Genomic DNA, 22,831 nt, shown 5'->3' with positions numbered 1-22,831 from the left:
CAATTTTTGCTCAAATAAACTCTTCAAATTAAACAAAGATCTGGCCCCTCCCCATCTACATCAGAAGGTAGAAAACCAGCGAGGAGGCTGCAGGGCAGGTCGGAGTGGGAGTCCACTCTCCCTCCTGCATGAGGGGCCCGCTCTTCCCTCAACTTCTCAGGCCTCCCACTCCAGGCCCAGGGCAGGGCCCAGCACTCCAGAGGAAGGGGAACCTTGGTACCTTTCCGGGCAGCTTCTGCTTGGCCCCAGTTCCATTCTCCACCCTTCTCCACCCCACCTTCTGCTCCAGGGGGCTGACCCACATGTACCAGGCTGACCGAGTTTCAGGACCCATCAGCTTCCATGGGGTCTGGCCAGTGGGGACCCCTAGATGGGGACTGGGGAGGGAGGAGGGTCACCTAGGCCAGCCGCGTCCTTCCACCAAAGGTCCCGACTACCATCAGGACGACCCAGTCTCCTGGGTTCTCACCTCCTGGTAACCACATTCTCCTCCTCCCTCCTTCAAGCCTCAGAGGACCAGCCACAGCCATCACTAGCTCTGGGGTCCTGCACGCCTCTTCATGGTTCCCCACACCCGCCCACACCTCCAACCATCCTAGTGTAAGTGCCATCTGCTTCCCGCTGGACCCCTGCTGATCCACCAGGCTGGATCTTGGCTGCCTGAGAACCAGGCCCCGCTTACAGAGCTGGTGGGACTCCCCTTTCCGTAAGGATGGGCAATCAGGCCCTTCAGGAAGCCGTCACATGCCCAGGGTCACGCTGAACCATAGGGGCAGAGGCCGGGCCACACGAGGCTCTCTCCTGACCCGACACCCCAAACAGCCTCCCCCAGGAGCCGGCAATACAAGCTCCAAACACAAAACCACATGGCTCCCTGGGGTGTGGACCACTGTCTCTCTACCTTTTATTCATTGTTTCCCCTAAGGAATCTTTTTAGACACTTTTTTCCCAGTTCCCCCTCACCCCCAACAAAATTCTAATGCCATAGATGTACGCATGAGTATACTATATCAGTCTTTATATAGAAAAAAGGTGAGATTTTTTTCACCTCGCCTTCCAAAAATCAATTTTTTGCACATTTAAGGACAATACTGCCCCCACTGAGAAAGCATGTTCTGGACCCATTTAAATACACTCCCCACATAACTACCTGGACAGCTATGGTGAGCTCCACTTTCCAGATGAATACACTGAGGTTCTGAGAGGCAAAGGTGTCTTCTTCTAAAGTTCCCTCCAGTAAGAAGCAAGACTATATTCTGAAAGCCCCTTACACTGTCCCCACAAACCCATACTTAGGGGCTCAGAGAAGGGTGAAGGTGCCTGGAGCATGGGGTAGGGGGAGGAGCACCAGGCTGGGACTAGGAGATCGGGTTTAACCTTGACTCTGCTGTGTGACTCCAGGCCAGCCCCTTTCCATCCCTGAGCTCATGAGTTAAAATCAATCCAGTGAGTCAGGGAGTAAGAGCAGTGACTGGCTCTATTCCTCACCATTTAAAGGAAAGAAAAGGAAAAAAGAAAAAGAAAAAAGAACCCTGCTCTTTATTTAACACAGGCAAAGAAGGCTGACCCCCTGAGTTCTAACTCTGCCTTGAAAAACACAGCTGCATTTGGCTTTTGATTTAGCAGCAAGTCTTTTCTAATTTGAGGAAGCAGACACTGGGAGGCTGGGGCTATGCCCCTCAAGCTCGAAGCAACACAGCTGGTTTGAGCAGAATCCCAGAGAAGTTGAATGAGTTTGCTAACACTGTGCAGCATGAAGGTACATCACCAGAGACAGACCTTGGGGAAAGGAGACCCAGCCAACCTCCAGTCTGCCCCAGACCACGGAGCACTGGTCCAGGAGTCTTCCCTCAGCTCAGACTCACTGTGTGACCTCCACACGACCTCTCAGACTTCCGGTCCACAAAATGAGGTCACAAGACCAGCTGATCGTGGATCCCCTTTCCACGAGGAGGTCAAAAGAGTCTGTTTTAAACAGGCAGACCACACTGCCTTCCCATCCTTGGAAGCCACAGTCAGAGAAATGCATTTTAACCTTCATGTGTTTGCAAAAAAAAAATAAAATAAAGTAAAATTGGTTTCATTCAAATGCTGCTGGCTTGGTTGCCATGGATACCTCCTAATCATGAAGGATGACTGTTACTTGTTCCCATGGAAACACGGAGGCCTGAGGAACATCCTGTAATTTCAGACAAGACACCAAATTTCAGTTGTCGAGTTGCACTGCCCAGATCTTAATGCTTAAAAACAGGTAGAGGCAGCAACCTCTGATCCTAGCAGCCAGAGAGAAGATGTCAGCACTGCAGAAAGAGGAGGTGTGAGACAGGGGTGTACGTACATGCTGGACCTCAACGGTGATCAGGAAAATGCAAATTAAAACTACCAGGTATCATTTCACACTTCTGAGATAGGCAAAAACTGAAAAAGAACAATGACCCCAAATGTTGACAGGGATGTAGGGAACTGTTTCATTATAGCTGGTGGAGGGTAAAGGATTTGAGAACAATTAGAAAACAGCTAGTTGAAACTGACACATACAAATACAATCCAGGACCAGAAATTCCCCTTCTACCTGTCCAGTCTGAAAAAGTGCTTCAGCCTTGGCCATGCAGATCTGCACAAAGATGTCTACTGCAGCACTGTTTGTAGAGGTAGAGTGTGGGAAACAACCTAAATGTCCACCAATGGGGGATGGATGACTGCTCCTTGGGGCAGTCATTCGGTGGAATCAGGTAGGACTCTGGGGTGCAATGTTTACACAGAACACACTGGCACTGCAAAGGACCCACTCTTATAAGATCAGCATGAACCAAACTCAAAAACACGAGGTTGAGTGGAAAAAGTAAGTTGCAAAAGGAAACAGAATGGAATTCACTTATACTTTTTTTTTTTTTACAAGAACATTCATAGCAGCTTCAAACCAAGCTAATAACAAAAAGAACATTCAAGGGGGAGGGTATAGCTCAAGTGGCAGAGCACATGCTTAGCATGCATGAGGTCCTGGGTTCAATTCCCAGTACCTCCCCTAAAAATAAACCTAATTACCTCCCCCGCTACCAAAATACATACAACAATAAACAAAACGAACATTCAAACCAAGCTAATACAAAAAAAAATCTGTAATAGCCAAAAAACTGGAAATAACCAAAATTTCCTGCAATAGGTGAATGGTTAAACAATGGTACAACCATAGTGTGTGAGGCAGAATAATGTTCCCCCCAAAGAAGTCTACCCTAATTCCCAGAATCTGTGAATGTTATTTTATAGGGCAAAAGGAAATCTGCAAATGTGATTAAGGTCAAGGACTTTGAGATGGGAGTGTATCCTGTTTTATTCAGGTGGGGATAATCTTAAATGTGGAAGGCAGAAGGATGGGTCTGAGAGATGTGATGATGGAAGAAGGGGCAGGACAGATTCCAAGCGTGAGAGGAATCATAGAAGGGGGGTCATAAGCCAAGAGATGTGGGTGACCTCCACTGAGAAATTGGAAACATCCTCAGCTGACAACTAGCAAGAAAAATAGGGGCCTCAGTCCTACAACCATATGGAACTGAATTCTGCCAAGAAGGAATGGGCAATGAAATGGATTTTTCTCTAGAGTCTTTAGAAAGCAACACAGCCTGCTAACACCTTTTTTGTCCTGTAAAGACTCAAGCCAGAATTCTGACCTACAGAACTGTAAGACAATAAAACTGTGTTGTTTAAGCTGCTAAGTTTTAACTTGTTATGGCAGCAGTAGGAAACGAATACACATGTCATGGAATACTACTCGGCAATGAAAAAGGAACGCACTATTGAAATATACAACAACTTGGATAGATCTCCAGGGCATTATGCTTGATGATAAGAGCCAATGTCAAAAGGTCACATAGTGCATGATCCCATTAATATGGCATTCTAAAATTGATAAAGTTATAGAGATGGAAAATATAGAGATTAGTGGTTGCCAGGGTTTAGGGATGGTGGGGGGCAGGTAGGTGGGTGTAACTATAAAAGGGCAGGACGAGAGAGATCTTTGTAGTGAGAGAATAGTCTTGTACTTTTTTTCCTTCATTCTTTTTAGGATGTGTTTGAGCCTACATGACTACCAGTCTAAAGCAAACAGATACAGTAATGGGTTGACATACTTGAAAAACAGGGTAACCACAAACCAAAAGCACACAACAGAGTCACAAAAACTAAAAAGAAACCAAGCTAATACAAAAAAAAATATATATATATATATAAAAATATCAAACCACAAAAAGAAAAACAAGAAAGAAAAGAAAGGAACAAAGAAGAAATACCAAATCAACTGGAAAACAAAGTTCAAAACAGCAATAAACACACATCTATTAATAATTACTGTAAATGTCAATGGACTAAACGCTTTAATCAAAAGACACAGAGTGGCAGATTGGATAATAAAACAAGAGCGCACAATATGCTGCCTATAAGAGACCCACTTTAGGGTGAAGGACACACAGAGACTGAAAGTGAGAGGATGGAAAAATATATTTCACGCAAATGGAAATGACAAGAAAGCAGGAGTAGCAATACTCATAACAGAAAAAATAGACTAAAACAAAGGCCATAAAGAAAGATGAAGGACACTATTTAATGATCAAAGGAGCAATACAAGATGAGGATATTACACTCATTAACATATATGCACCCAATATAGGAGCACTTTAATATATAAAACAAATACTAGTTTTGTATAGTCTTGTATCTTGATGACAGTGGTGGTTGCACAAATCTACACACGTGATACAGTGACACAGAATTACATACATGCAACATACCAATGTGCAGAAAAGATGAGAGAGGAAGAAGGAAAGCAGACCTGACACCCAGAAGCAGACCCGACGTTCACAGCTATGCCACGCTGTTCTCCTTCTGGACATAAACGACCTCACAGGATACCAACCTCAGACAAGGCTACCATGATGCAGTGAGGCAAAACAAAGCCACTTCATCATTTTGTCTAAGCAACCGACAAAAGCCAGGTCACCGTGCCACCCACACAATACCAAACATCCCCCCACCTTGGCTAACGTGAGTGTCTGCTGCTTCTTTACCAATGACAGCTTTATCCTCGGGCGGCCTCCTCTCCCTGGAGATAAGATTTAAAGTACCCCAGCACAGAATTGCCCCTACAGCTGTCTGAGAACAGCCAATCAAGAGTGAACCCCACTTCCTTAGACTTCTCCCAAAGCACCCAACCAAAGCCCAAATCCTAGAGTGGGTTCTCTCTACTGCACTCTGACTGAGATGGCCCGTGATTCCCCACGGTGTGTGTTCCCCATCAGTGCAATAAATAATAAATCCAACTTGATCATCTGGAGGCGTGTTCCTGGTGAGTCTTCGGCTGGAGGGCACTGATGCTGGAGGATATTGTATCAGAGTTACATAAGATGTAACGATTAGAGGAAACTAGGGGGAAGGACACATGGAAACTCCTCTGCACTGTTTTTGCAATTGCCTATACATCTGTAAAAATTTCCAAATATGAAGTTAATAAATAGCCTATTTGAAATATATGGAATCGTATCTGTGTGTAAACAGCTGAGATTTGCCATCCCGAGAAAGTAACTGCAGAAATGTATTCATATCCAGTGTTACCTGAGTCGAGAGAGTGGCCAGCAATCTAGAGGCAAGAGGCACAATATAAAAACCGCTGCAAAGGCTCACCACGGACTCTTGAGGCTGAAATACATTTGCTGTCTATGTGATTAAATTAATATGTTTTGCTTTCTGTTTGTATGTGTGTGCACTTACATACAAACGTATCATAAACAGTACTCAAAGACTTATCAGTGGTTCTCTTTGGAGAATGAGACAGGCTGTGGGTGGGAACTGTACCATTTACTGAATGAAGAATAATTCAGCCTTCCAAAAACTAATAGTACAATTAAAATAGAAATGAGTGGTATAATGATTCAGAACAAATTGTACCCTCTGAATTCATCAGAAGAGGAAAAAGGAAAAGAAGCAGAAGGCAAAACAAAATCGGCAAACAAAACAAATGGCATCAAAAGCAACCACAGCCAAAATGACCAGTTAGAGAAAGCGGATCCGGAAAGTCCAAAAAGTAGATTTAGAAACAAACTTGTGGGTAAGAGAACACAACTCCCCAAGCCTGGAGCTGCCAAGGTGCCAAGGGACCAGTGTCCCATCCCCATCCTGCTGCCCCGCCCCCCACTGGCCAGGGGAACTGCAGGAAGAGCCAAAGGAAAAATCACCATGGCAGCAGGCCATGGAATCCTCAGATTGCTAGAACTTTCCAGACACAGCAGTGCAGCTGATGCCACTGTGCATCTGTGTGTGCGCATGCGTGCGCGCGTGTGTGTGAAGCACCTCTGTACTGTTCTTATCTGCTCTTAGCAGTCAGCCAAATGAAGACTGAGTTTGCCAAAATATTGCACTGATAAATTAGTAGGTCTCCTGCCTTTAATTGCACACTTTGTCCAGTTCAGCCTTTGGCCATCCATCTTTGGGAGGAGGAAGAGAGGTGGTCCTTAGAGGTTACTAAACCATACCCACCTATGCTAGGCAGAATACTGGCCCCCAAAGAGCCCACGTCCTGATTCTAGAACCTATATGTTACCTTCAATGGCAAAAGGGACTTTGAAGATGTGATTAAGGTCTCTCCAGACGGGAAGATTATCTTGGATTACCTGGGAGGGCCCAATGTAATCACAAGAGTCCTTGTAAGAGGGAGGTAGGAGGGTCAGAGAAGACAAGGAAGGGGATGTGGTGATGGAAGCAGAGGTGGGAGTGCTGTGGGGCCATGGGTCAAGGAACGCGGGCAGCTTCTAGAACCTGGAAAAGGCAAGGAAACTGATTCTCCCCTTGAGTCTCAAGGAAGAATTCAATCCTGCTGACACCTTGGTTCTAGCCCAGGGCAAAAGATCAACAAATCTCAGATTTCTGACCTCCAGAACTGTAAGATAAGAAGTCTGTGTGTTGTTCTAAGACACTACATTTGAGGTAATTTGTTCCAGCAGCAACAGGAAGCCAATACACCCACCGATCAAGGCTCAACTTATGCGAGGGAAGATGGAGGGGATGGTGACATCAGAACACTGGCTGATCTAGGACTGTGGACCCTCAAAGCCTCTCGCCTCTCCTTTTCCAAATCTACAGCTGCCTTAAAAGAAGAGTTTCCTTTTAGAAATATCATATTCATTACCACATACAACGTCAGCATCTCTCTCTCCACAGTGCGTCTGTTGTCAATCGACATGTGAAGGGTTCAAAACTCACAAAAGTAAATGGCTCCTTTCTCGGTTATTTTATTTTTATAATGTAATTTAGAGATATTTTCACATCTGTATATGGAGAATGTTTCATCTTTCAATAGTTACTGCATACCCTGTGTATTTAGCCTTAGTATAGATACCAATCACATTGATAATATTTCTTTGGGGTATTTAAGTTCTAATGGTAGCACTCCAAAGGGAACCATGATTATAGAAACCTAGATATTCAGGTGTAGAATTAAATTCATCCTATTTTTCATTTCATTCAGAAAATATAAACAATTTCTTTTTTTCCCCCAAATTCCACTCCAGGACTTAAATGGTCTGCATTATTGTTTAAAAACTATATAATTAAATTAGAACATGGCTCTATGATATACCAGGCTTATATTTTTCCAACAAATTAAAAGGGGCATAAAGTTTTAAGTGTGTACATATTGAGTTTTTTTTTTTACATAGACCTTTAAAACTCTCTTTACCTTTCTCTATTTGACAACTTGGAATTCGAATTTTAAATTATCTCCAAGTTTCTAATTCAACAACTTAATACCAAAGCAAACTGAATGTCAGCTCTTTGTGTAATTTTTAACTTGAGGAACAAACAGTTGACCCATAGATTGTATATCAGATCTTATAAGGGATACGAAATTGTATTTTGGAAAAACGAAAGAGCAGATCGTTTTATGTTCTACAAAAACATCTGACTGCCCTCGAAACTTGGGGGAAAAAAATCTAGGCAAACATGAAGCTCATGCCACGGGCCATGAGGCATAGAACCCTGTGCCTCGGACCCACAAGTCTCATGTCTTCTGCCGGCAACCAAGAAACTCTACCAGGTTGGTAAAAGTTCCACCCTTCATAGAAGTTGTTAACAAAGAGTATCAAAAATACTTAGGAATAAATGTAACAAAACAAGTACAAGACTAATAACTAAAAAACATTGCTGAGAGATATTAAAGATAATCTAAATAAAAGGAGAGACAGAACATCTTCAAGGACTGGGAAGATTCAGTCTTATTAAGACAACAGTTCTCCCCAAACTGATCTATACACTCAATGAAATCCTAATCAAAATCCTAGCAGGCATTTTAAAGACAGCGACAGGCTCAATTTTAAATTTAGATGGCAAAGCAAAGACCTCGAATAGCCAAATAATCTGGAGAAAGCAGAAACAGGTTTGAGGACTTACATTACTTGGTTTTGAGACACACTTTACAGTCTTGAAATACAACTAAAGTAATCAAGACAGTGTGATATTAGCATAAAGATAGGCATACAGATCAATGGAACAAAATGAAGAGTCCAGAAACAGTCCCACACATATGTGATCAATTGATTTTGGCGGGTAGAAATAGTACGAAGGTAAATTGATGGTGGAAAAGATAGTGTTTTCAACAAATTGAGCACTAGAACAACTGGATATCTGTACATAATAAAAAATGGGCGACCAGGAAAGGTGTAGAAACAGATCTCAGAGAGACAGGGACTGCACCATAGGTGTATTTTTATCCTAAAACTAACTCCTAAAGTAGGAAACAGCAACATCAACTTTTAACAAGAAGAAACTGAAATTCACAAATGTCAATTGAAGGGACCATGACCGCACAGCTAGGAAGTGCAGGAGGCAAGACTCAAGCCTGGTGATCTCTGAATCTAAGGGCTGCCCCAGGATGGGGAGGAGCCTCCAGGGAGAAGAAAGTGGGAGGACACGGGGCCCAAGGCCCCCAGGAGGCTGAATGTCCTCCCAGCCCTTGGCCTCTCTCTCCATCCCCAGGTCCCCTCCCAGCCCCGCGACACGGCAGAAAGAGATGAGGGATGTCACATTTTGTTTCCACGATGTGGGGAAGGGTGTGGGGAAGGGAAGGAGTCACGAGCCTATGGAACTGTGATAGCCTGTCATCTCTCAGATGGAATTGGGATCAGAGTTCAAGCTGTCTTCAAGTTCAGGACATGGTTCAGAGTCAGCGGAGGTTGCCCACTATTTCGGGGGTGGGGTCTGCTGGGAGAGAGGCGTGGCGATGACTGTGGAGGGCTGGGGTCCAGGGCACCTCCTCACCCTGGGAATCCTCAACATAGAGCATTGGAGGTGGGGCACAGCAGCTCCTCAGAGGGGATGTGGGGGGGGGGGTCAGGCTGCTGGTATTCAGGAGGTGGGAGGGAAGAGCTCTGTCCTCCCAACCATGTCCAGCATCCTGGGTAGGGCCTCTCCAAAAGGGCAGTGCAAGGGTTTGCTCCCTGGCCCCTGGCTGGCCTCATGAATGACAGTCCAGTGTAAGGGCTGCAAACTTTCAGCATCCGGAGACACTGTCACCAGCTCTCCTTTATGCCCCTCTGCTTGAGCCCCTTAACAACTGCCTGGGACAGCCCATCCTTCCTACTCCTCATCCTCCCACGCACCTCACTTTCAAAGCATCCCAGCCTTCCAAACACTCTGGATTTCCCTGTCACTCTAAGGGTTACTTAAGTGGCCTCAAGATTTCTCTCGCCCCTGAGTCTCTTTCTGCTCCTTTGCTTACTGAGGATTTCTAGGAACTTCAGCCAGCAGTGTCACCTCCTCCGTTTTTTTTCCTGAGTTTTCTCTTGTGACTCTTCGCTCTGTAGCCGCAGGGCCTGTCGCAGGTCCGGCAGAGAGCTAGCTTTTACTCTGTGCTGCTGGAATCAGGGTAGTAAGGAGGTCCCGGCGTGGAGACACGTGTTTGCTCCTCTCCACCGCGTGCTGTTTCTCTAGACCCACTTTTGAAACACACTAGGCGATACTACACATTTTGAAGCATTTGCAAATGTAGTAAAAGCATAAAAGCACGTGTGGGCAGGACGTACCCCGCTTGCAGGAGGCTGGTTGTCCCTGGCAAGAGTGGAGGAGGTTTTAGTTCTGTCTCCCAGGTCAGCACATTTGTTTTTCATAAAGGGCCAGAGAACAAATATTTTAGGCTTCTCTTAACTGCTCTACTTTGCCACTGTAACAAGGGAAGAGCCACAGACAATATTGTAAATGAATAGACGAGGCTGTGATCCCATGAACTTTACTTATGGACACAGAACTTTGAATTTCATATCATTTTCACGTTATAAAACATTATTCCTCTTTTGATTTTTCTTTCAACTATTGAAAAATGTAACTGCTACCCTTAGCTCGCATACAAATCACACAAAATCATACAAAACCAGGTAGAGGCCTGGATTTGGCCTATGGGCCGTACTTTGCCGACCTCTGCTGTACCCGAATCTTTATATTTCTAAGAAAAAGGGAAAGAAAAAAGAAAAGAGGAGCAATCATAGAAATGTTAATATCTGTTAAATCTGAGAGGTGAGGTCATGGGTGTCTGCAACATAATTGTTAATACTTTTCTATACTTTCAAATATTTTAGAATTTTTTTAAAAAATTCAAGAAAGGAAAAAGCCTGGAAATAACTTCCTAGATGCTCCCAGAGCGTATCACTGGATGCTGGAACTAAAGGTGACTTCTTATTTTCTTCTCTTCTATAATGGATATTTATTACTTTATTACTTTTGTAATCCTAGGGGTAGGGGGAGGAGGGGGAACATCAACATAAACATTGTATTTTGTAATAAGATGAGATGGAGGGGTCTGGCTTATAAGGAACCATCAGTGACCCATGAGCCTCTTCCATAACATCCCCATGAAGGGCTGCCCCAGCCCCCAATCCCCCACCCGAGGGCTCCCTACTCCTTAAACCGGCCCCTCCCTCTGCAGACAGCACTGCCCCTGAGGGTGCAACCAGAGGGCTGCATCCTGGGTCCTCTGAAGCCCAGGGTCCCATTCCGGGAGGACACAGAGGCTATTGCTGCTGGGGGATGGTGCTCAGGCCCCCAACCTGTTTGCTGTTAAACACGCAGCTTGGAACAGATTCCTAGACCAGGTGGAACAGTGACTTCACAGACAATTAATTATAAATCCAAGCTTCTCTCAAATCTCCACATCCACCAAATTTCTCCAGCGATCTCTAGTTCTGCTTACCACCCAACTATTGGACCTCCTGCCACCTCCAGGACCTTTCCCACCACTCTCTAGAAGCTGCTCCCCCCAGATCCCCTCACCCAATCTGGAGTCACCCCCACCCCCAAAGCATCAAGAACCAGAGCAGGCCTGTTAGCCATGCCCACAGCTCTGCTGGTCCTCTCCCCATCCCAAACCCTCCTCACTTGCCTAGGTCTTCCCAAGGGCTTATCTCACCACCAGCTCCCACCCGTCTCGCTATAAGGACGACCCCTGACAACTCTCTCCCAGCTCAGACCCCACCATTGCCTCTTGCACCAGGATGGCCAACATGGTCACCTCTGCTCACTGGTACCCACTTTTCCCTTCTCCCCTTCTCCTTGTACCATGTCAGTCTAGTTTTCTGGTTGTTCAAAATCATTTTCCTAAATCGCAGCTCTGGTAAGTGAGAAACACCCTGGACTCTGCCGCTCAGTAGCTGGGCAGTGCCGAGCATGTCACTTAACCAGTCTGAGCCTCAGTTTTCTCATCTGCAAAATGGAGCTCATAAAATCATCTGTGAGCATGAGAACTTAATGAAAGGATGCATGTAGAGGACTTAGAAGCATGCCTGGCACTGTGTAAGTGCCCCAAAATGGAAGTAGGTGTTATTAGAACCACTGTTATTTTTAAAATCCTACCTCTGATTCCCCGTGGCCTGCACAGGGAGTTCCACCCTGTTGGCTCACCATCCAAGGCCCTGCCTACCCTTCCAGTCACACCATCTGCTAACCCGCTTATAGGACTCCCTTCCCCTCAGCATCCTGAGGGTGGGGGCTGACTGTATCCTCCACGGCAGCCCCTGGCACAGGGCTTGCAAACAGTAGGTGGCTCACTAAAGCTCTGCTGCTCTGAACAAGTACCAGTGACACTTGTAGCAGCCTCTGGGGGAAGGGAATGCCAAGAAACCATCTGGATGGTTCCAATCCCACAGGCATCACACTTTATTTCTAGATCAGCCCTAATAGAGCTGCAATTAACCCCTCAGGCTTTGGATGAGCAGATAACGACAATTCATCCAGCCTATAATGAAACCCTATGCTGTTCCGCATCCATCTGTTCAAAGTGCTTCTTAGCCCAGAGATGTTCAGTCATTTGTCTGAGGTCACACAGCCTTTATGGTGCAGTCAGGAGGACTCCCCCCTACCCCAGCCACACTCTTGAGCCAAACTCCATCCCCAGCAGAGAGGTGTAAAAGGATAGAAAACCACTTTTCCATAAGACTATCCCAGATTGCCAATTTATTGGTTTCCAGTCTCTCAATCCAAGTTCGACAAACCCCCAAGCCAAGCAGGACACCAAAAAGAGCCCCATCCCTGGTGGCCCAGCTCCCTCTGAGGCCACCCTCCCTCTCCCCGCTATCCCCGCATCCACCAGAGGCTTGGGGAGGGGGCAGGGCCTCACAGCCCCACATCTTCCTCTCCGAGCTCTGCCTTCTCCATTTCACAGGCCGTGTCAACACATCACCTCTAAGGGCCGAGAAAAAAGAAATAACACAGCCCAGATGCCGACAGTGCTCTCCTGTCTGTCAGAGAGAAGAGAGGAGGGAAATAAAAGCTAACAAGACTTCCAAAAGCCAAATCCCCAAACCTCCTCTTGGGTACCTGGCAGCTGTCAAAGTCAACACAGGAACCTGGCGAAGGGGGGAACCAATCCCAAATAAAATGCAGGCAGCCGTGGAGTGTGGGATTCACAGACCGACGCGGCTGCATTTCCAGGCATGTGACAGACGTCCTCACGGGCCCATCTTTTCTGCTAACGTACAGGTGGCCTGTCTAGACTGTGGAACCAAGACTGTCTTTTCTGAGAACTGAGTCTACTCTCTTTTTTTTCATTAGTATTATTTGGAGGGCGATTGAGATTCCCCTCGCTTCCTTATTTATGCAATCAGAGGAAATCACAGCACAGAGAGCCTCTTCCAAACTCAAGGCCACGTGGGCCAATTTCAGATGGATAATTAAATATTGAACAAACGCTGAAATGCCTCTACTGGATCAGGATGGCTAAAAATAACCACCCTGCCACTCCGCACGTGGGCATCTCGGCTGTTCCCTCTCAAATCCCTCCTCCCAGCAATTGTCAAACACAACCCTCTCGGGGAAATGGCGGGAGGGGGGAGGGGGCGGGCGGGGGTGGGGGGGCGGGGGAGGACCGGGAACCGACTCCCCAAACACCTACTTAACAGAAAACAAAACTTCAGCTCCCAGCAAGCCCCGAGAATGTTCCTGACCAGGAAATACTCTCCCTTTCCTGACATTTAACCAAGTGGCCTCAAGAGGAAGGTGCAGGGGAAATATTGTAGCCATTACTTTTCTTTTAAAAATAGTCCAAAAGGCTTCATGTCATTTCGAAGCAAAACACGTATGCGTTCTGGGATGTGAGCACGTTTGTGTCAAGGTGCACAGGGATTCAACTCCTATGCCCTCCCGCCGAGAGGACCCAACTGGGAGCCCAGCTGCCTTCGTGTCCCTGTCTGGGCTAATCTTAGGACGAGCAACAAACAAAATTGACGCTAAAAGAGGATGCGAAGAGGTGTGGATTCCAGACCTGGGTCTCTCATTAATGTCTGTACCTGACCTCGGGCAAGTGGCCTTGCTCCGTGGGCCTCAGCTGTCAAGGGGAACAGTTAGCTCCCAGGGCTGGAGCTGCAAGAAACCACAAGGATCAAGCCCACAACCTCCCGCATCAGCACCCGAGCAAAGCAGGCTGGGAGCCAGTCCCTGAGCGACCAGGTCTCAGGAGTACAGAGATAGACCACCTGGGGAATCAGAGCTCTAAACCTGACCCACCGAGGCCACATTCCATGCCTCTCTGAATTGCACCAGCGAAAAGCAAGAAGCACGGGGCTTTGCAGCGTGTTCTTAGCATGAGCTTTGGAGTCCAGTGACCTCCATTCAAACCTTGCCTCTTACTTCACACCCTGAGCTCGGTTTCCTCCGCTGGCAAAGGGAAGTGACGGTAATGACCCCTACCTCCTAGGAGGATTGGACAGTAAGACGCCCTGGGCACAGGGCCTGGCGCACGTTCAGCTGGGTAAAAGGAAGCTATTATCTCCCTTATTATTAAAGGTGGTGAGAATCGACCAGAAACACAAAGACAAAGCAGCTAACTTTCCAGCAGATGAACTGGGACCTCTGGCCCCACTCAAGGACCTAGATAGCTCTGGAAAGCAGGCCCTCAAGCTGTCTGCCCATCTCCAGGGACTTCACATCAGGGGACACTGAACCCTCAGCACAAAGGAACTTGGTGGAAAAACAGGGCTGAGGTTCTAAGACCTGTGACCTACCCAGGGAAAGGACATGGCTGGCAGACATGAATGGGAGCAGGATGGGGTGGGGGTCGTGGGAAGAGACTGGATCTGGGAGATCTCCTGAGTCATCCCAGGCAGGCAGAGGGGCCAATCAGGGGAGGCCAACTGGGTCCCCTGCCCCCTACACTGATGCCAGTGGGGTCATTCCCCTGCCTCCTTCCTGAATTATGGCCAAGATTGTGGGAGCAGGTGGCTGTGAACACTCAGTAGAGTCGTTGACTGTGCAAATCAGAGAAGAGGAGGAGGTGGGCTTATCAAAGCCAAGGCTTAAGCCCGGAAAGATCTGCCTGCCCACGGCACAGCGAGGTGGTACGTTCATTCACAAGCTCAGAAGGGGGAACAGGGCAGAGCTGGGCTCCACCGTTTCCAAGCTGTGTGATGTGGGACAAGGCTCCCACTCTCTGGGACACAGTCTCCTCACCTAGAAAATGAGAATAATGCCAGTATCCCTCTCACAGCATCGTCACAAGCATTAAAGGAGATATGGCAAATACAGTTAAACTCACTGCCAGGCACTGAGCAACTCAGAGACAGAAGTCATTTTAACTTTATCACATACCATGAGAAGGAGTGAACCTCCCAGGACCTGAGATAGAAAAGCGAGGAGGGCCTGGAGAAGCTGGGCCCAATCCCCGAAGGAGAGATTGTGTCTCAGCAGGAACAAAGGGAAAAAAAAAAGGCAGAAAATGGTAGATGTACAGTGTCACAGGTCTCATCTAAGTTGGGGGCAGAGAACCAGCCCTTGGGCCCTAGAAGGGACATTTAAAGACTGGGGGGAACCACAAGGTACAACCAGCCCCCATCCTCAGGGCTGTTCTCACACTCGTCCAGCCCCCTGGGGTCTGAGCTGCTGCCCATGGGCCTCTCAGCTGATCTCACTGAAGCCAGGGTCCCCGTGGAGAGGTCTCAGCCCCTTCCTTTTTCCTTTTGGAGCACACAGGCCCTTCCCTAACCATTGCTCCCAGTTAGGAAGCAGCTGTATCACACCAGCACCCTCCCCAAAGCTGTTGCCATCTTCCTGGGAACCAGAAGCCCTGGGTTCCATATCCCGCTCTGTGAAGGCGGCCCCTCGGTGCTGCAGTGTCCCCAGCTGGATGCCAGAGGTGGGATCACTCAGCTGCCAAGTTCTAAGCCCTGGAGGGGACCACCACTTCTGGAGGTCAGCCCCAGCCCTGCTGGGCCCCTGTAGTGAGGTTGCCTGCATTCCTCAAAGTATGCTGGGGCGATCCTGGGAAGCCTCACACAGACTCCAGCATACCCCAAAAGAAAAGACACCCAGGTGGACAGGAGGGGACCATGTTGCAGCCAAGACACAGGTCCATGCAACGGAGTATGTGTGGGCATAAGAAGGAACTGATCATCTCAAAAACATCTGCCAAGTCCCCAGCACCCAGGCAGGGCCTGGCATGTGGCTGGACCCCTAGAAAAACTCAGCCCAAGACACAAAGAAAAGAAGAAAAACCTCTCCTGAGTAGGGGGATAGGAATTCCAAGAGGTCTCCTGACGTGTGAGGCAGCAGGACAGGATCAGCCCCAGTTGACAGATGGGGAAACTGAGGCCCTGGGATGTGCCCAGAGTCACACAACCAGCTTGTGGCTGAGCTGGGACTAGAGCCTGTTTCCCACTAACCACTGCTCTGGACCCCATAAAGGGCTCTGTGCCCCAGCGCAGCTCAACAAGCCAGCCTCCCCAACCCTCTGGGGGTTTGGTGGGAGCAGGGAGCCTGTGGAATTCAGCTCCATGTGCCCCCACACCCACCGCACAGTAGGTGCTCGAGACGTGTTTGCTAGTTGAATAGATGAGCAAACTTTATCCGGAGTGAGAAGAAAACTTGCATTTCTCCAGCAGCCCTGGGGGTACAGGTAAGTCAGACAGACAAAGCTTTTCTTGATCTTGGTGGGGGCAGGTGGAAAGTACCCTGGCTGGTGACACACTTTTAGGGACAGGACTCCCTCAAATCTACGGGCCGTGCCCAGTCTTCAAGCAGACTCAGAGTTACAAGGCACAACGTAAAATGGCCAGATGACCCTTGCCATCCAAAAGGCACTGTTTCCACCCTGCCTCTGGCAGTCGTCAAGCTCCTTTCCCCCTCCCCACGCCATCACCAACAGGTTCACTCTGCCCATTCTCCAGATGGAGAAATCAGGGCCCAGAGAAGGAAGGAGACTTTCTTAGTGCCCCGCTTTGGTCACACCTGGGAGGGTGCAGACACTCCCTCACTGGCAGCCCAGTCAGGAACAAAGTCTTACTTTCAAGTCTGCAGCTAGTCCCCTCCCCCCACCCCAGAGGGACAGTGGGGGCAGTAGGCAAGGAGCTTCCTCAGAGGTGGCAGTCTGGTCACAACCCTTTCCCTGCCACCAGCCAACTGTTCCCTGCACTTTCCTGTTTCTGAACACACCCACCCCTGAGTTCTCGGTCATTCTCCTTGCTAGTGGCAGAGGCCAGAATGGGTGTGGATCAAGGGCCCCATCAGGGCTAGAGTGCTGGGTACCACTGACTCCTCAGGGGCCTGATGCTGTCACTCCATGGGACCAAGCCCCCATGCAGATGGGGAGACTGAGGCCTGAGGCCTGAGGGCAGAAGGATCAAGCTCAAGGCCGCGGCGTGGCTCCTCCAGCATGAGTTACCACCTGGGTGGGGGTGCTGCCCTCCGGAGGAGGGGTGGTCCTGGAGGCAGTCAGGGATCTGGGGGTTTAGTGGAGGGAGGTCAGTGGCTGCTCTAGCTGACCCCTATCCAGCTGGGCCAGGGGCCTCCAGTCTCCACCTCTCACCCTGCCAGGCCGCTCTCACCCCCTTCCCATGACTCTTCATCACTCAAGGCCTTTATCAGGCCCAAACTAGTGCTACCCATTGCTCCCCTCCACCAGCGCCCTCCGCTCTGTCCACAACACCCATGGTGCTTTCCTCCTCCGTCTTTGCACAGGTTGCTGCTCCATCCAGAGTAAGGACATCGAGAGCTCACACTCAACTGTGCCGCGAGTCCCAGGCAGCGCGGGCTTCCAGCTTTCCATGCGTTTGCTCTCATTCCTTAAAAACACCTGCCATCACTACTACAACTTACCATTAAAGGCCACTGAGGCTTAGAGAGGTAACTGGCCAAGGGATGGTTTTGTACAGAGCTGGGGCTCGAGCTCAGATCTGACTCAACCACTCTCTCCGCCAAGGGAAATTCTATTCTCTAGTGAGACCCAGTCCAAATGTCACCTACTCTGTGAAGCTCTCCCTGATTTCCCCAGATATAACTTCTGTTCAGGGACAGTTTCCTCCCCTCTCCCTGCAGGTTGGGTGCCTTTTCAAGGCTGGGACACAAAGCAGGGGATCCTGAACAGGTGGGACTGGGAGCTAGGTTTCGGGTGACGGCCAGACTTCTTGATTATCTCCTGCCCAGCTGCCTGGGGACTTCCAGTCAGGCAGGGGTGGAACTGGGCTGAAGGAAAGGTCACGCAGGGCACTGAGCAGGGGTGGGGTGCATGCAGAAGGACTCACAGTGGTCCGAGTGTTATTGGGCCTCTGTACAGTTTCTATTTCCCACAACCAGAACCCATTTCCTCACAGAATCTTCCACATACTACTAGCCCCTTTTTACAGCTCAAGAAACTGAGACTCAGAAAAGGGAAAAGACTTGCCCAAAGTCACAGTGCTTGAATCAAAATCTCTGGCCACCCTGGCCAAGCCTGGAGGGAGGAAGCAGCCAGAGGCCTCTTCAAGGAAGGCAAAAGGGAGAGGATCAAAGGCTTTGAGAGATCCTCTTAGACTGAACTCCCAGTACACACGTGTATACTCCCAGTCTCAGCTTGAACCCTTCCAAGCACGGGGAACTCACTACTCAGGAACTCACTACTTCCTGAGGAAGCCCTGTACATTGTTGTTCAGCCCTGACTGTGGGAAAAGTCTGCCCCATTCGGGGGGGAGCAAATGAACATTTACTGCCTGTCCGCTTCATTTATCCTCAGACTGATGAGAAGGCTGAGGTTCAGGGGCAACATACAGGGCCTGGACCACACAACCAGTGCCCAGAGGGGTGGGTATTTGATCAGATCCCAAACACAGATTTGCTCAAACCCTTCTGGGTCAGGCTGGGCAGCGGGCCAGCCTTCCCGATTCCCAAGTAAGCTGATGGTACAAACTCAGCCCAGGTCCCCGCTAGGCGCTCCCCACCCACTCCTTCTTCCCCCCATCAGTGGACACTTCAGTGGGTCTGAGCCTTTGCCAGGGACTCCAGCCTCCCCGGGTCCCTTCGAAGGCCTCCTCCTTCCAGGAGGCCTCCCCCCTCCCTCCTACCCAGCCAGGGAAGGAAGTCCCGGCCCCCACCCTGCCCAGAAGGCAGCCCCCTGGATCACAGGCTTTCCAGCTGAGGATCCTGTTACTGGAAAAAGAAAATGCTGCTCGCACCTCCCCCTCCAGGTTCTGCCTCTTGGGCTTAAGGGAGAGAAACTCCTTTCAAAGGAGGTGGCGCCCACCCACTCAGAGAGGTCTTGGACAGATGTTACAAGCCATGGCTCCTTTGGAGCCAAGGACCCCTGGGACAGGACCCCTGGGACACAGCCCTGATACCCACCCACATGTCCCTCCATCCGAGAGGTGAGGGAGTCTGTTAAGTACCCGAGAGAGAAGAGGGAGTGGGGGAGGGTAAGCTGAGAGGCCAGGACAGCGCAGACAAGGTGAGCAAAAGCCAGATCCACTCGGGTGACCTGATTGCTCCGCTGCTGGGTAAACTGAGGCACAGTGGGGACGGGGTCGAAACTGAGAGGTAGAAGAAAGAGATGCTGAACTTCTATCTCCCTTTTCCCTGCCCAGGACAAGGGGAAACACCAAAACCTCAGTTTCCCCACCAGGGTGGGGAGCATGGGGACGAAGAGGGGGGAGCACGAATGGAGCAGACACAGTAACTAAGGAGCGACCAGAAGGGGAGGATGAGACAGTCCCGGGTAAAAAGACAGCAGGAGGAGCCAGGGTCCCTGGCATCCCAGGGCATCAGGAGGTGACAGGGCGGCAGGGAGGGCCTGGGGTCAGGGGTCGGGGTGGCGCCTACCCCTGGCGGGCCGGGTCCGGCTGCGGGAGCGGCTCCTCTGTCGCTGCAGCCGGGGCCGCCTGAGCAGCCGGTAGTAGTAGGAGGGCCTCCCGGTGCTCTTCCTGGCGCCGCCGCCCGCGGACATGCTGCCGCCCGCCGGGCACCGGGCCGGGCCTGGGCGCGCTCACACGGGCCCCATCGCCCGCTCCGGCCGGCCCGGCGGGCGTCCCCGTGTTCTCCCGCGCGCCGCTGCGGCCGCCGCCGAGGCCAAGGCTGCCCCACAAAGTCGCTCAAACTCCTCCTCCTGCTCCCGCCCTCCGCCCTCCGCCCTCCCCGGAGCAGCCGGCCCCGCCGCGGGGGCCGGGGACCGGGAGGCCGGGCTGGCACCGGCCCGGAAAGTCAGTGCGGGAGAAATCCCGGCCTGGAGTCGACGGGGCGAGGCGGGCCGGAGTGCCCAGGACCCCGGGCCGGTCCTCAGGAGGGTCACCGCCCTTAGCCCCCTGTGCCCTAGAGCCCGAGGCCTGACCTCTGGGAGAAAGCCTCGCCCCACCCAGCCGGCGGGTGTAGACGGTGCACACCCGCGTGTGCGCCCTACCCGGCATCGGGCAGGACGCACGCCAGGCGAGCAGGCTCCCGACCGGGTCACTTTGAATTAGGGTCCAAATGAGGCCGATGCCACAGGGCCCGTGTCTGCCCCACGCTCACTGGGCTGAGTCTCCACCCACAAACACACCGCCCGGCACGCCCCCCACCCTAGCCGGGTAGAAAGGACTTCACTTTTACTCGGGATACTCGCCTGTTCTTTAAACCCATGTGATACATGTATTATTTTCCTGTATTTACAATTAGGGTGTATATTGCAAGCACATAAAATGTGAGAACATAATGAACACCTATGTATCCCTTGGGACTTTGCCAAATCTGAGCATTTTGCCGCTTTGATCCAGATCCTCCCCTAAATGAAACACCACAGATGCTGCGAGGTCTTCTTTGGCGCTGAGCACTTACAGCCGCTCTGGCAGGGCTGCCTGCAGGGCAGAACTATCCCTACCCCACTGTACAGACAGGAATATGAGGCTGGAGAAAGCAGGAGGCCAGCTCCCTCTATTGCATCCTGCTGAAAGCTTTCTCTAAGTCATGCACCCTCCCCTGCTCAAGAACCTTCCATGGCTCCCCAGAGTCCAAAAGCAACAAGTCAACAGAAACTTCTTTAGTATTTAAGGCTTCAGTGATCTAGCCCCAATCAAACCACCCCCTAGCCTCACGTCCACTGCTCCCCTACTTCTCACTCCTCTTGGCTCTACTCCCAGCAGGGAGGCCCTCTCACTGACTTTTTCCTGCCTGGTCAAAGCCCTTCGTTCTAGGGCCCACCTCCTCTAGCCTTCCCTGACCACCCTGGCCGAGTCTCTCTCTCCCCTCCCTTGCCCCTGCAGCATCATCTCTCTCTCAAATTATTCAGACAACCACCTGCCTGAGTTCCATCTGCTCAGGTACAGAAGGGGAAACTGAGGCCCTGGCAGGGAGGTCTGACTTGCCTCAATGGCAGAGACAAAGGGCCTTAAGCAGGGCTCTGGACAAGCAGTCTGAGGGGTCTGTTGGTGGGAGAGTTACATATGGGGCCTGAGGGAATCTGGGTGTCCGCCTCCAGCACAGCTGAAAAGAGGGGGCCCTGGGGCGGGGCAGTCTGGGCAGGAATCCAGACCAGGTTTTGCACCTCACAAAGGGGTCCCCTTCCCTTGCTTCCCTCCATTAGGGGTGGGGCCCCCAGGTCAGCAGAAGCCTGGATCACAGCTGGAAGCCAGGCGCCTTCCCAAGACCAGGGGGGAGGGGCAGGAGGGGTGTTTCTCCTCCAAACCCAGTCTGGGTTGTCAGAAGCTATCAACTCCCCTGGCCCCTCTCCCCAGAGCTCTGGCCAATCCCTGGGGAAGATGGAAAACCACAAGGCCTGCAAGGACCCCATTAGCCTCCTTTGGTTTAAACACTGCTCTAGCTCGTTTTCAACAGCAGACATCACGGGAGCCTCTTTTACAAATGCAAGCGCCCCTGGGAAGAGCGGTACCCAATCCCTCCACCTACAGGCAAGCTGTGAGGCTTCCCAGCCAGCCTCCTCCAGGACATCCGAACCCAGTTGGGAGCCTCCCTACTCAGCCTGGGCTCCCTCAGCCACCTGCCCACACCTTGCCACTTCCAGAATGAATAACCAAGGAAGTCAGATCCTCCAGTTTGGGGAGACAGGACTCCTAGGAAATCCAGCTCAGGGTGGGGACAAGAGTCCTATTCCCGGGGCCTAGACTTCATCTGAGCCAGTTTCCTCCCCAAAACAGGAATTCCCTGATCAGCCAAGTTCTAGCCCTCCCTGAAGGGAATGAGAGACGGATTGAGTGATCAGACTGATGAAGGCTAGGACAAGTGGTCTTGGCTTGGGGCGCCTCCATCAGCAGATCTAGATGAGCGTGTGTAGGACCTGGGATCTCATCTGCAAACACAGTTGGGCTCAAAGGTCTGGCATAGATTCTGCTTATACTTGGGCTTCTCAAGCCTTTCTCTGTGCCTCAGTTTCCCCACCTATGGGGAGAAGTTACAGACTCCCAAACTATCTGCCTTGTGGACAGAGGAGGGTCAGGTAATGAAGAAGCAGCTTTTGCTTTTCTGGTCTTGGGATGGAGTGGGTGTTGCCAACCACTCAAGTTGAACATCTCCATGGGCCTCAGGTGGGTACCAAGTAGATACCAGCTAGGGTACTGAGTAGGAAAGGGGCAGAATGGGAGGTAGGAGAGGAGGTCCAGGACCCCCGGGATGGGCAGGCAGACAAAGGCTGCTCCCTGCACGCCCAGCAGAGCATCTGGAATCAATCCTGCTGTGGAGCAAGCCACCCACCCCCTCCTGCTGCCCCTGTGGCCTCCTCCCTTCAAACAGAAGCAGCCCCTCTTCCAGAGACTGCCTTGACTGAAGGAGGGGCACCTGAAAATAACCCTGCCCCGCCACCACCACCACTTCCTCCGACAGATCCCCTCCAAGGAGAGGCCCCTCCAGAAAAGGCTCCCCAGGCCCTGCTGATCTGCGAACCCAGAGCCCTGCAGGGCTAGCAGTCCAGTCCGTGGTCTTGTTGGCAGAGGGTCTCCTGAATAGACCCAGCTCCCACCTCCCCACGTACTGCTTTGGGTGGGAGTCAAGACTGTAGGCTCCATGCCCGTGAGCCTCCAAATGGCCCCAGCTCCTTAAACATGCATTTTTCTGGTGTTCCTTCAAGGCTCTTGATTTAATGGAT

At 50.5% G+C, this 22,831-nt stretch overlaps 1 protein-coding gene across 5 annotated transcripts in view; it reads right to left on the bottom strand.

The window, feature by feature from the left end:
- The window catches only part of DAB2IP (DAB2 interacting protein), a 189,886-nt gene that overhangs the window by 103,975 nt on the left and 63,080 nt on the right, over positions 1–22,831 (bottom strand). For 4 of the 5 annotated variants that reach the window (XM_064490485.1, XM_064490487.1, XM_064490489.1 and 1 more), the window contains exon 1: positions 19,585–19,723. The exons of the other annotated variant lie outside the window; for it this stretch is intronic. In XM_064490485.1, coding sequence (XP_064346555.1) covers positions 19,585–19,708 — 124 coding nt within the window. In that variant the 5' untranslated portion in view covers positions 19,709–19,723. Of the gene's footprint in view, positions 1–19,584; positions 19,724–22,831 lie in introns of those variants that run through there. 5 annotated transcript variants of the gene reach the window in all.

Source organism: Camelus dromedarius, chromosome 10 (genome assembly GCF_036321535.1).
Source record: "Camelus dromedarius isolate mCamDro1 chromosome 10, mCamDro1.pat, whole genome shotgun sequence".
Taxonomy (NCBI): Eukaryota; Metazoa; Chordata; class Mammalia; order Artiodactyla; family Camelidae; genus Camelus; species Camelus dromedarius.
This window is presented reverse-complemented; position numbering and strand designations above follow the sequence as displayed.